This window comes from Pyrgilauda ruficollis, unplaced genomic scaffold, assembly GCF_017590135.1.
Source record: "Pyrgilauda ruficollis isolate IOZ18807 unplaced genomic scaffold, ASM1759013v1 scaffold83, whole genome shotgun sequence".
NCBI classification, from domain to species: domain Eukaryota; kingdom Metazoa; phylum Chordata; class Aves; order Passeriformes; family Passeridae; genus Pyrgilauda; species Pyrgilauda ruficollis.
Window position 1 is genome coordinate 2357115 of NW_024530266.1, and position 13592 is coordinate 2370706.

Genomic DNA, 13592 nt, shown 5'->3' on the forward strand with positions numbered 1-13592 from the left:
AAAGTGCAACATGCAACATCTGTGATTGAAAATTGTGCTCAGATTAGAGCTAAAAGCAGCTGCTAATATTCCTTTTAATACTGACAAGTAACCAACTTCTGGAGGGATAGCTGCACCTCTGCAAAGCTCCAGGGCAGTGCCAGGAGAGTGCACAGAGCACCAGAGCCCACCAGAGCCACTGGGACCTCAAAGCCAGGCTGGAAGATAAACTGTGGTCAGAGAAGTCACTGAGCTCCACACCAGGCAAGCTGCTGATATTCCAGACCCCTGCATACAGGAAATAGAGCTAATGATGTTTCAAGGCTCCTTTTGCTCTTCAAAAATCTATGAATCAATAGGCAAAAAAGAGACAAGTTTTGGAAGATACGAGTTTTCAAGCAGTGTTTCCCTGGAATACACCATGGGATTTACTGAATCACAGGCACACCCCTGAAGACCAAGTCTTTTCTCCCTGTAACTCTGCAGCAGTGCTTCCTCACAGCTCAGAACTGGGGTGTTCTCACACCACAGGTTGCAATTAGATACAAAGCAATGACAGAGGAGTACCACGCTGTGAAGAGCAAGGAACTGAACCTGTTCTGCCTGAAAAAGTACCTTGCAAAAAATTCCAGCTTTATTCACACCTGACAGGCACTCAGTTGAAAAGCCAGATTGACAAAGGGAGTTTTTCTCTCACTACACTTCAGTCTGAGCAGAAACTTGGTTTAAAGAAAATACATGAATCAAATTTCAAGAAAAGTCTAGCATCTTTTAAATAACTCCTTGAAAAGCAGCTTAATTTTTTTAAACTTGAAAATTTTAGAGTGGTTTTTGCATACATATTACCCAAACAGTCGCCAGCTCTATCATGAACATGCATCCATAGTTTCAATATTTTTAAGAGCATTATTGACTGATTTGAACACATGCTATTGGCTATGGAAGTGACCTCAATGCAAAAATTCAAACTCTACAAGCTTTTCTGTGAAACAAAAGCTCCAAGTAAAGTTCCTCTGAAAATTTTGATTTAATACTATGGTCTTTATCAAATCCTGTGAAAGAGCTCACCTGACAAAATGTGAGGCTTGTTCAGCTCCTGCAAACAACAAAACTGAGGAGAACATTGAAGACACAGATGAAAGTAGACAGATTTTCACTGGACTCTCCCAAAAGCTGCTCAGAGAGCTCTACTAATCTGGAGGCATTTTAGTCAAGAAGCCTAATTCTTTTTCCCTGCTTTATTTATTTTCTCTGCTGGGAGCTGCACTCTGGGTTTCTACCTCTGGAGAGCAGAGCTGCAGCTTTTCATTTAAGGGACTGAATGCAAAAATTGGATATGCTAACAGGGGAATAGGCTCTTGCAAATCAAGGCTTCAGCATGTTTGGCCAATGCTTGAATTCATGGCTGATTTGTGGAAGGAGAGAAAATAGATTTTCAGCGTTGTTGCAGAAACAATTTCAATAAAGCAAACCTAAAGGGAGAATTTTGTTCCTTGGAGAGTTAAGTGCTTTGGAGATTCCCACTGTGATGTGCTCAGCCTAAAACCCCAGGCTGGCAGCGCAGAATTCAGGTAAACAGAAGAGAAGGCTGCTTTCAAGTTACAACTAATTCCAAAAACTCCAGCTACAAGATACAGAATGGGAAGGTGGTGCTAGCAGTGAACATTTCAGTGTGTGTGTGAGTCAAAATGCCAGGCACAGAGGCTGTGTCCAGGGAGAGCTGAAGCACATGTGGTCCCTGGCGCAGGGTTTGTTTATCCGAGCGCTGCGCCAGCAGCCACCGCCTCTGTGCGTCTGAACGGTGACACCGTGTCACTCACAGGCCTCCAACACGAGCTCTTCTGCATGCATTTGATCAGAACTTGAAGAAAAAAGGAGAAGCAGCACTCAGGATTCACATGTCTGCAGTGTTTCTGTCAGTGTTTAAGACACCATGGCCTTTTCAAATGGCTCCTTACTACTGATGTGACAATGAAAACCCGTGAAGAAGGGAATCAGAGGAGAGTTCACTGGCCATATTCTCTTCTGTCTGGCACTGATGTGAATGAAGGAGATTGCCAGAATTGGCAGACCCAAGGTATGAAACAGCACAGAGGCAGGGGACTGATTTTACTTCAGAGCCTCTTCATTTCACTCCACCCTTTTGTCTTCCTCTGCTGATTGCACTGGAGCAGGGAGGGAGGGTTCAAGTGAAATTATCCCTGAAGTCAGATCATTATCAGCTTTCCCAGCTGGCTGGGGAAGGGAACAGCAGTGGCAGCTGCAGTGGCAGCTCCCTGACAGGGCTGTGCCTGAGCTCCACACACACATGTGCCCAGCTGTGTGACACTGCATTCACACCAACCTGCTGCAGGCACTCTGGCCGTGGCCAAAGCCCAGCAAGCATGGGGGTCTGCTCTGGGCTGGGCACTGCTCTTTTGGACATGTAGGACCTCTGGGGAGGTTTTATGTCCTTTTACTGGTGGTTGGAAACAACACCAGTGATGCCAGAGTGCCAGACTGTGTTTGGTGCTGTGTTTGGATGAGGTACCAGATTCTGACACCCGTGGCAGGTCACAGCCTCTGTCCCTGCACGTATTCTCTGCCAGGTGTGGAAGAGGTTTTACAGCAACTTCTGTGAGCCAGAGAGAAGTTTTCTAAGAGGATCCATGTTTACTCCTGAAAGAATTTTCTACCAAGGTGGTTGACATAGAAACCAAGAGTGAAAGAAGGGTAAATAAGAGAAACCTGCAACTGCTATTCCAATAAGCACTGTTTGTCTTTTGTGACCAGTGAGTAAAGTGTAAACTTATGAGCTTTGTTAGAATGTACAAAAAGCATGCATGCTATAATAAAAACAGGTCTGAAGCCTTCTGAAAATGGAGTGTGTTGCTTTGTATCGTCTCTGTCTCAACTACAACAGTCAGGAACCACTGCCCTCACAATTCCTGGGGCAAAAGATGCCCTCCAGCCCTGCCAGTCATGGCTAAGCATGGTATGTGATGCTCCTAGCCAGGTCTCACAGGATCTCACAGATTTCCCTAAATTACTGCTAGGATGGACACTGCTGAGCTTCACACAGCAGGTTGGGTTGGTTCACATTCCCTCCTACAAAGGTATATAGATAAACAGTAAGACCCAGTAGTTCTTTCCAAAATATTTTGACACTGGGATATTCTCAGTAATGCCAAGCAACAAGTACTTCTGTAGTTCCAGTGGATTTTACCCAAGATTTCTATTGGAGACACCTGAGACTTAAACAGTAAATACATACACATGTTGGGTCCAGAAAAGCCTGAGACACAGTCCTTGCAGAAAAGAACTTTGTAATGCACTGAGCATCATCTGCAGCAGTGGAGAAAAGCAAGGCTGGGCAAAGCAAGCACTCCCACTCCCTAGCAGGTAGTGAGAAGTGACATGTGAGCCAAAATTGAGAAGCATATATCTTATTTAATGACATTCTACACCAATTTCCAGGGTTAAAATCCAAGGTTCATTTCTCCAAGTCCTATGTGTATGCATGCACCCACACACAGATGGGTATTTAATTACAGGCTATTTTAAATGGTTAAGTTCTTTGTTACCCAAAGCCTTAGGATCTTTTTAAGCATTTGTTGGCTTTTTGTATAATGGAGTTTATATTTTCACCTGTGCAAGCTGTGAAGACAAATGGTTTGGATTAGCTAATTTAATCAAATTTCACAGGACTCATAAATTGTATTGGGATGGGATCAAGTTTCTTAGAAGATACTTATGTTTATTAAATTAAATACAGTCCAGTTGTGCACAGCTTTATCCCAAGTAAGGAAAAATAGAGTAAAATTTGAGTGGCTGTCTTAATGACCTGACTTGTACATAGCTCTCAATCATCATTGAAAAAATGCTATTTATCTTATTTATCAAGTAAAAATGGCAAAGCACAAACTGTTCCTTCCCTATATTTCAAAACAACTCAAAAACAATTAAAAAAACAGTTTTAAGAAAACTGGACTTTGGCACATACATTCTCTCACCTAGCTATGTGTGGGCACTAATATCTGCCTTCTTTGCTTTCAGGGTGTGTTTCTAAAAGTACTCAGAATGGATCTTGTCCCAGTACTTCTGTTACCTCAAAAAGAGAGTGTTGATGTTGGTTGCTTTTTTAAAAGACCAGAAGCATTTGTCTTGAAGAACTAGGAAAGGTTAAAAGAAAACCCAACAACAGACCAAAACAGAGTAAGAACCAAGTGGCTTTTTCTTGAAGCAATAACCTATAAAAGGGTACAGGCATTCCCTCACCTTCAAAGGTTTTATCAACTCTGCCTAGAACTGATCATCAGCAGTGATGAGGGTTTTTAAGATGCAAATAAGAGAGCTGGCTGCATTACAACTATGTCAGGTTTCCAGCCAGAAGTGATGAGGCTCAGCTCTGGAGCTGGGATGTGAAGGAGCAGTGCAGCTTGGCAGGCTCCTGGAGGAAGCTTTAGCACAAGTACCTGTGCTCTGGTATTAAGGGGAGCAGATGAGATAGACAAAAGCAAGCCAGCCTTCTATAAAATCTATTACACCACAAAACACCTGGTTAAAAACAAGTTGCTGCTTAGAAATTATGGGGACTCATCAAATGGTCCCTATCCAGAATCTCAACATTTTATTTTTTTTCTGAGTTGCCACCATACAACTGAAGAAATGAAATGTTTCTTGGCTGTAGTGAAATTTAGAGAGGCAATGTGTCATTTAAACATCCTCGAGGGACACCTTCAGATATGGAAAGCAATCCAGAGTGTCCCCAAATCTGGAATGCTCAGAACAATATGTCTACTGTGGTGCCACCTTTGACACATGATATAAACTTCTTCCCAGGCTGTCTCTGAATTTCAGTGTTGGTACATCCTGAGGGTACTGTTTAACAGCACAGCATTCATTCTGAATGCACTTTACTCCATTATGGAATATTTTGCTTAAACACTCTGTATCCCTGTCACCACCATTCACTACAATCCATTATTGCTGCAAGAATCATAAGAATGATTCACTGAAGGCAAATAATTCTTGGGAACGGAAATACAAAAACTCTAAGCACACAGATATTTCAAGTTTGGAATGGAAAGCATTAAAATAAAGAAAATGTAGTAAAAAGCAGAGAATGATTGGTTATATTGTGAAGAACACCCCCTCCTCTGCAAATTCTCTCTCTCTCTTCAGTGATATACACACAAAACAACAGGATAACTATTTCTTTGAGGTTCACTTCTCATCTAAAGTCAGAATATCCGTGAGCTTTCACCATAATTACTCCAGCAGCTAATTATGACGCCATAGACAGACCATTGTGGCTCAAGGACCAGCTTGAGCAGCAGGAACAAATGCAAAGCAAACAAGAATGTCTGTGCTTCCACAGCACCACAGTGGCTTTAGCAATAAAGAAAAAGAAAATGCAGAAGAGACAAAGCAGATGAGAGAAAATTCAGAAAATCTATGATGTTCACAAATACCTTCTATAGACACTGGTTTTGAGAACAGACTAAGTGGTCCTCCAAGCAGTAGACAAACTTAGAAAAGTGCAGGGAACAATGAAAGGAAAATTTACCAACATAATTCTCCATAACACAGGATCAGGGAAAACTTGTTGCCATATTTATCCTGTTTCATGCTGAGGGGATGACAAGGCTGAGAATAAAAGCAGTACTTACATCCTGAGCTGCCATTTGTTGGAACCAGAGTGAAGTTGGAGGCCCAGGGGTTACGCACGATGTCTTGCCAATGAATGGTGTCTGCAAAGCAGAGAAATTTGTTCTGGCCAACATACACCCCTCCATTCAGTATCTCTGTGCAGAAGAACAAGAGAACAACATACCTGTAAGACTTCAGACAGCTGATTCAATCTATTGCTAAATGTATATTGGAGAAAGGAAATTTAAATGCAAAAAAAAAATTCTGACTGCAATCTCATTTAATAACCTGAAAACTGGAGGACAAGCAGCTCACAGTATTTGTAAACAGAAACCCTTTATTCACATGCAGAAGAAACCTGATGAAGACTGACACACAGTTGTTTACTTTTTGTTCCAGTGTGATCACATATGGAACAGTTCTGTATTTTGTGGATAAAATAACCTTCAACACTTAAATGACTTGAAAAACACAAGCAATCAATCACATTATACTGCATTTCATTAATTTGCAGAAAGGCTTAAAACTTACAATAAAGAACTGTGCTGTGATGAGCCCACAGGACACAAGAAGGGGCCAGTCAGCACAAGATCTGGGGAAGATGTTATATTAGAGCCTGTGCTGCTGTAATACCATCATCCAAAACACCCAAATACTCCAAGCAACAGTCCAAATCTCAAACACTATGATCCAAAACTCTGATTGACATGACTTGCTGGGAGCTTTGTGTTAGAGATGGTTTTTAAACAGTTAAAAGTTTTGGGGCTCTTCTTAGGTTGTGGGTCTTTTGTGTGTTTTGTTGGGGTTTTCGTATTTTCTTTTTATTTTCGTATTTATAGCAGTTTGTTTAGAAACCTGCTCTGTTGCCCTGTGTCTGAAGACTTGATTCATGAAATCTTAACATGAAAATGATCTTACAGATGTTTGCTATAGCATCAAGCTTTCCTCTGCATCAAAAACTTTTTTTTTTTTGCCCCCTAAACCCTTGTTCTAATTCACAATTCCTCTACTTAACCTGTCTTTTATTTCCAAAGCAGGAGACAATGCCTGTGACTTTGATGAAAGTTAACAGGAACTATGAGTCTAAAACCTCCAGTGTCAGAGCTTCAAGACTCAGCAGAGAAATGCTGAAGGTTAGTTACTAATGACACCTTGGAATGACACGAAGTGGTGCTGTAGAGCCAGGAGTGCCACACAGAGACATGAAGAATAATTCCTGACTATGAAATTCCTGATTAAGGTAGTCTGAGAATCCTCATCTGCCCCAAAAACCTTTAAAAGCTGTAGTGGGAATGCAAACCTTTACGTACACCACAGAAGGAATGACTGTGTTTTATTTCTTTCTTAAATTTCAGGGTTTACAGGTCACAGAATGTAAATGAAGCAACTCCCAGTCAAGGAGTATATTAAATAAAGGATCATCTGTAAATACATCTTCTCACCATATTAATCAGTATTAGTATTTCTTAGAAACCTCTGGTTTAAAAGCTTGGCTTTTCATTGAAAAGGGACTTATAAATGAGAACAATGATAATAATCTGCTACAGAAAAACAGTCCAGATTAGAGATATAGCAATGATCTGTCTGTATAATATTCTTATGATCACAGAAAAAAAAAACCAAAACATACAGCATCTGTTAACAATTTTGCTCTGGGGAGAAAGGGGGACTTAGAATAACACCTAAAATCATGATCAGAAATGATTTTTTGTGTTGCCTCAGCTATACTGAATTACCTAATCCATTATGGCCCAGATTTTGATTAAAAAGAACAGAAAAACAATGAAAAACTGTAAAATCTGCATTTATAGCTTCTTAAACACACACACAATCGTTGGATTAAGTTTTTTGGGGGTTTTTTTGTTGTTGTTGTTTTTTTTTTTTTTTTTTTTTTTTTACTTAGAGATGGGGTAACTGAGAGGTTTTAAAAACCTTTATTCTATTTTCAGTCTCATGTGAAGGGTGACATAATACAGATTCATGCCATCACAATCAGAAGCCAACTATTTTCTAATTACAATGCATTATAAGCTTTGAAAATTCTCTGCAAGTCCATTTCCCACACACAATTCTACTTAACTCCTCTGTCAGCTGGCACACAGAACAAGCCAAATTTCTGAGAATCAAGAGCATCCCCCCATGACAATACCTATCCAAGTTTCTTTCCTCTTAGGAACTTTGACACATTCTTGTATAGCAGGATCTTAATCTAAAAGTAATTCTAATAGTTTTAATTTGTGGAGAAAGATAATTTTTTTCAGCATAAAGGTAACCAGGAAGGGTATCATATGCTATACTTCAGGGAAGCCAACACCTTCCACTGTGATTTACTAAAAATAACCACAAAAAATGCTCTGACTTGCCTCATCACCGAATAGCAAGTGCTATTTCTGCTGCTTTTTCCCCAAAATGGGATACAGTACCTCCAATTTCCCTGCACTGCACCATCTTTTACTAGTGACAGAATTAAAGTTTCCAGGTTAAGTTGCAAACAAACCTGAGTAATATCCAAGGTGGGTTCTTGTAGATATTAAGCAGCATTGAGTTCAACTTTTAGATTCTAGCTTTAGGTTCAAACTTTAGGTTTAGTACAAGCTTTAGAGCACTTGTATTTGACTCTTCCTGCTCTCTGGGCCCCAGATTCATTTCCACTCCACCTTCCCAATCCAACCTGCCATCTTCCTTTTCTTTACACCAAGTCCTCTGTGTGTGTAAATCGGCACAGATGAATTGGCTTCAATGACTTCAACTCAAAATGCATTTTGCACTTCTTTGCCCTCTCTTAGCAAGAACAATGCCTGGGAAGAGCTAATAAACTCTGCTACATGTTAAGCAAATGAAGCACAACTGTAATCAATATACAATAGAGCTGCTGTATAATGAACTCATCATCATAAAGTCATCATCTCATTTTAATTTACAGCCCTGAAAGTGAGAGATAAAGTTAAACAATGAACAGGAGGAGAAAGGCAGGATCTCTGCCTGTGCAGGCAGCAATGGAAGCCAGGCAAAAAGAGTTTTTTTTCTCCTGTATGCAACACCTGAGGTGCCTCTGTGCTCAGCTTTTTCCAAGGCTGGAGCAGAAGAGAAAATGCCAAGTCGCTGAGTGAATTTTGTGAACAAAGAAGCCAGTTCCTGCCAAAGAACCCCAAACCAGACTGCTCAGAGTGAAACATATTTTAAATACCATTTGGGGGTGAGTATTTTTGTCTTCTGAAGCAATTTTTTGTGACATTGGAAAACTGTTAGTGCAAGTATGACCCTGCTATCAGCAAGTGCTACCCTTGGGCTTCCACCCTGCTCAGGGACATGAAGGTGCAAAAGGGAATTTCTAAGCACAAGACCCACTAGCTTTCACTGGGAAGAGAGTTCCTAGAGGTGCCAGACAACTTTGGACATCTTTCTGGAAGGTGTAACACTTCAGAGTACCATGATCTCCTGGTCTGGCACCAGGGCTGCAGCCCCCTGCCCTGAGCAAAGGAGCAGCACCAAGGGCTTCTGCCACTTGATTCTGAATGACAAATCTTATCTTCCTTATTTGAACTACTATACTGGCTTAAAAGCAGTATAATTCTGCAACCAAAGTTACACAAAAATAAATCAGCATGTCCTTGCCACTGAATTCTGTCATTATTTTGCTTATTCGTCCCAACTGATTGTGGGGAACTTATAACTGCGTATTATTAAATTTCTCTTAAATGGTTATTTACTCAGGAATCTAAATCAGAAATGTATTATCTGTTATTATAGCTGTTATTTTCTTGCTTTCATTAGCCTAGTGAAACATTCCCACAGACTTTGGTAACCTACCATACAATGCTAACAGGAGAAATGGAAATGTACAGGACTCCGGCAACCAAGAAACACAAGCACCTCACACTGAAGTGCCAGGAACACAGACAGGTACACCACCTCATACTTAGTCTGCCAAGCTCAAAAAGGGACTCAGAGTCTGACTGAAGTCACTGAAAACGCATTATCAGCAACCAGAAGCATACAATCACTGCAAAGGGACACTGGCTCTGCAAGGGTGGTGTCTGCTTAGATCAGAGAGGGAAACCACTTTTCTTCTTCCATCTGTTAAAAGGGCATTTTATTGAGCTGACTTTTTTTTTTGGTGTACAGTGTAATCCCTCATGGTCTGCTATCCAATCTCTAACGTGGGTTAAATTGGCAAAACATGTTCATTCTGTAATGTATCCTGGAGTGAAAGTTACTCATGTATGTTTATATACAGTGGGGGTTGTAAACATCTATTTAGCTGTAGAATCTGCTTCTAAAATTGTTACAAAAATGGTTATAGAATGGCTATTGCTATTCCAGGTTGCAAATTAAAAGCTCTTCTCTACAAAAAGCTGGCACTAGGAACTGGAAGATGGCATGGTGAGAGGGAAAAGAACTAGCTCTGAAGTGGGCAGGCAAAGGGGAGGGAATTAATTAGGAAAAACTGTAGGACATTGTCCACTCTAACCACTTCAAAAGCAAACCAGAATATATCTTACACCTTTCAAGCTGATTGGCATGAAGGAAGCAGCTGTCTTTTACACTCCATCACATGCAGGTATATCCTGCATGTGTATTACACAACACATGCTGATGACACCTGAATTCCCAAGGCCAGCCTCACCAGGGCTGAAGCACCTTTGCAGGTTGACAGTGCTGCATCTTTACCATAAGCACCCCATGATGGGGATCCCTTCTCCTATTTTACCCCAAATGCTGAATGCATCATCTGAAAACAGCTTAGGCCTGTAAATTTCATGCCAAACCAAGTCTTTTGAGCCCTCAGCACAGTTCATTGCTGATGACCCACTGGGAAAGCACTTCAGGTCTATCATTAATAAGCTCTGTCTTAAAGGGTAATGAGAACTGGGTGCTTCAGGAGACAATAGCTCATCCATCATCAATCAAGATCTGAAGTTTTTATACAGATGATTTAAGAAGAGTTGGACTGTGCAAAATTGAAATGTCACATTTGTATTGGGAGATGGGGGTGTTTGGTAATGAAAATGAGAGTTTTAACCTTCTCCATTTCAGCTCAATGACCATACTCAAAAGCTCATGGATGTGGAATCTATATCCCAAGCAGAAGCCCAGACAGCCTTCGATCTCAATTATACAATTTCAAGTACAGTTTATTTGGGTCATTAGCTGGAAGTCAGTTTCAAGGCTTGATGGTAACAGCAAGATATTCTTTATTTCTATCAAAAGCAATCAGTGTTATGTGCAGCCTGTGGGTTTGTACTTCCAACTGCTCAATAACTAAGAACACTGGGTTGTAGAACCTGAGCATAATATTTTTACTTATTGTAGAACCTGAACATAAATCGAATCCTAGCTCCCTGTTTTGCTGCTTAAATAAAAATGGATTTTGATTTGATTAACTTTCACTGAGTTGGATGGGGTACCCTTACCACCACCAAGATAGGTGAAGACAGGCTCACAGGGTTCTTGCAACCATTTAGCTACTTCATTACAGGACAACAGGCTCTGGGCCACTCTTTTGTAGCCATCTCCCCAAAGGGAATCTGTTTCATGAACAGGTTCAGCCAGAAAAGACATTTGTACTTGGATTATTCCTCTGTCTGTGCATGCCTCAAATTCTTCCTTTTCATAGCCTTATTTAATAAGACACCAAATCATTTGCCTGGTGTCCTGGTTTTGGCTGGTTAATTCTGTAAAAGGAAAAAAACACTGCAAAATATCCAGCCCTTTGGGATGAACACCCCAGAGTTACAAGATGTGTTCCACGATCACATTTTTCTTTGGGAAGTGCCTGTGTGTGTGTGTGCAGGTCTGTGTCAGGCTGCTGGACACCATTTCACCCTGTGGCCACTGGGCACAAGATGTTTCAGACATGGCCCCCAAGGGTTCTGTGCAGGGACAAAGTGATCCCAAATACTGCAGAAGAGAGTAGCACCAGCTCAATCCAACAAGTAACACAAAACCTCTACACCCACCCAAAAGGGAAGAAAACACCTGGGTGTGAACTCAGTTTAAGATGTGCTTCTGCTCATCAGAAACAGTCCTGTTCTGAAGTGTAATTTTTGGGGTTTTTTTACTCAATACACTTGGCTTGTGCTACAGGAAATGGTCTGTGCCCCTAATCCTGCTAGATTCACTGATCTTAATGCTTTCTCCCTTTACTTCCAGTGACCACAGTAGCTTCTGCCTACTTGGATCTTAATTCCCTGAAGTACCCAGGCCTAGGTTCACATCTAAATCATTCCCTTCCCCTCCACCCTGGAGGAGGTTTTCTACTGTGTAATAATTACTCTGCTTTGAGGAGGAAGCTTCAAATCAATGCTACTTTTGTTAACCACGCCCCTGCCATCAGCATTACGTGTCCCTGATGTTAAATAACCAGTCAGACACTGTCTGACCAGCCCCAGCTCTGCCGTTTCCTTTGCAGATGGTAACTGCAGGAGCAGCACTACCTGTTTACAGCTTTACCCACCTCATTCTTTTCCCTTCATGAGCTTTTCAAAAGCTGTTTGACCCTGTTGACTTTGCAGGAGGAGCTTTCCTGTAATATACTGGCTCTATTACAGGGATATTAATTTTCAGGACAAGATGCTAATTGCCTCACTTTGTCCAGTCAAATTCTGAACCTGGTGTTAGAAGCCAAGTGCCTTGAGTTACAGTTTACTCAGTATAATTCATGGGCTTGACAGGTAGATTAACAGATTTAAACCTTACAACTGGAACAATCCAAGGGGCTTCCTGTGGTTTGCTCCAAGTCAGGGAAAGAGACAGAACAAGCCTGAAGAAGTAATGATTGGGAAGGGGGGACCTCTAATTGCAGCCTGCAGGAAGACTAGAGGGGAACACAGACTCTTCTCAGAAGTGCCCAAGGACAAGAGGCAACAGGCACCAGCTGCAACACGGGAAACACTGATTAGAACTGAGAAAATATTGCTCCCAGCTAGAGAGTGCTTAAGAAGCACAGGAGCAGACTGATCAGAGAACTGGTGCTATCTCCATCTCTAGAGATTTTCATAAACAATGAACAACCTGATTCTTGTCTATAGTTACCTTGCTCTTAGCAGAAGATTGGACCAGATGACCTCCAGATACTACTTCCAACCCAAGTTATTTTGTCCTTCTAAGTTATTAATCATCTACTACCACAGTACTCACAACACTCCATTAGCAATCCATTCTCCCAATTTTTATGAAAGTATAGTTAATTTTAAATTTTTACCTACTGGTAAGCATTTGGTGATACAAAACACACACCTGGAAACTGACATATATTTAAAAGCACATCATGTCCACGTATAAAGACATGCTGCAGTATTTGAAATACAGAACCTGTGTCACTGCCACTGTCCCCCACTACATGCAAAAGGGTCATGTGGACTAAGATAAATGACAAAACTACTGCCCTTCAATCTTCTGATTTTTAGCTAGCAAAAAGAAAATTGCATTTATTTAAGTCACTGGACAGAATCAGTGATGAGTTTCAAATTACTGTCTAGGGAGAGAGTGACACATGGCTGGCTCACCACAGAAGACACTCTGGTGCTCAGTAAGAGCAGCAATATGCCAACAGCCAGGAATGAGCACTCATCTCATTCACAGCAGCCATGACTTCATCCTCAGGTATGCCAGCTCTCCCTGATGGGGATACCTGAGTCCCAGTTACAGGAGCACCCTCATGAAAAGGCAAGCTGGTTCTACAGGGTACTGCTGTGTGCCTCTTCTGATGACACACCACTCCTGGGCAGTGCTTTCCTTCCAGCTGTTCCAAAAAACACACCTCCGAGTGTGGATTTTAGCCAGGAGACCCAGCTGTGGACATCTGACCATTCAAACATCATTAAAACCTTCTGAATCCAAAACAAACCATCTTTCCTCTGCCTGCTCCCAAAAAGAGCAGAAGCGGTGATGATGTGCTGTGCACTGGGTGCACCAAAAGGGCAAAGTCTCCTTGGCATCCCAGCAGGCTCCTGAAAGCCTGGAGGCTCTGACAGATAACC

At 41.4% G+C, this 13592-nt stretch overlaps 1 protein-coding gene across 1 annotated transcript in view; it reads right to left on the reverse strand.

Moving 5' to 3' along the window:
- ERBB4 (erb-b2 receptor tyrosine kinase 4) overlaps positions 1-13592 on the reverse strand; it is a 572997-nt gene that overhangs the window by 180228 nt on the left and 379177 nt on the right. The window contains exon 4 of the mRNA XM_041487708.1: positions 5631-5765. Coding sequence (XP_041343642.1) covers positions 5631-5765 — 135 coding nt within the window. The remainder of the gene's footprint in view (positions 1-5630; positions 5766-13592) is intronic.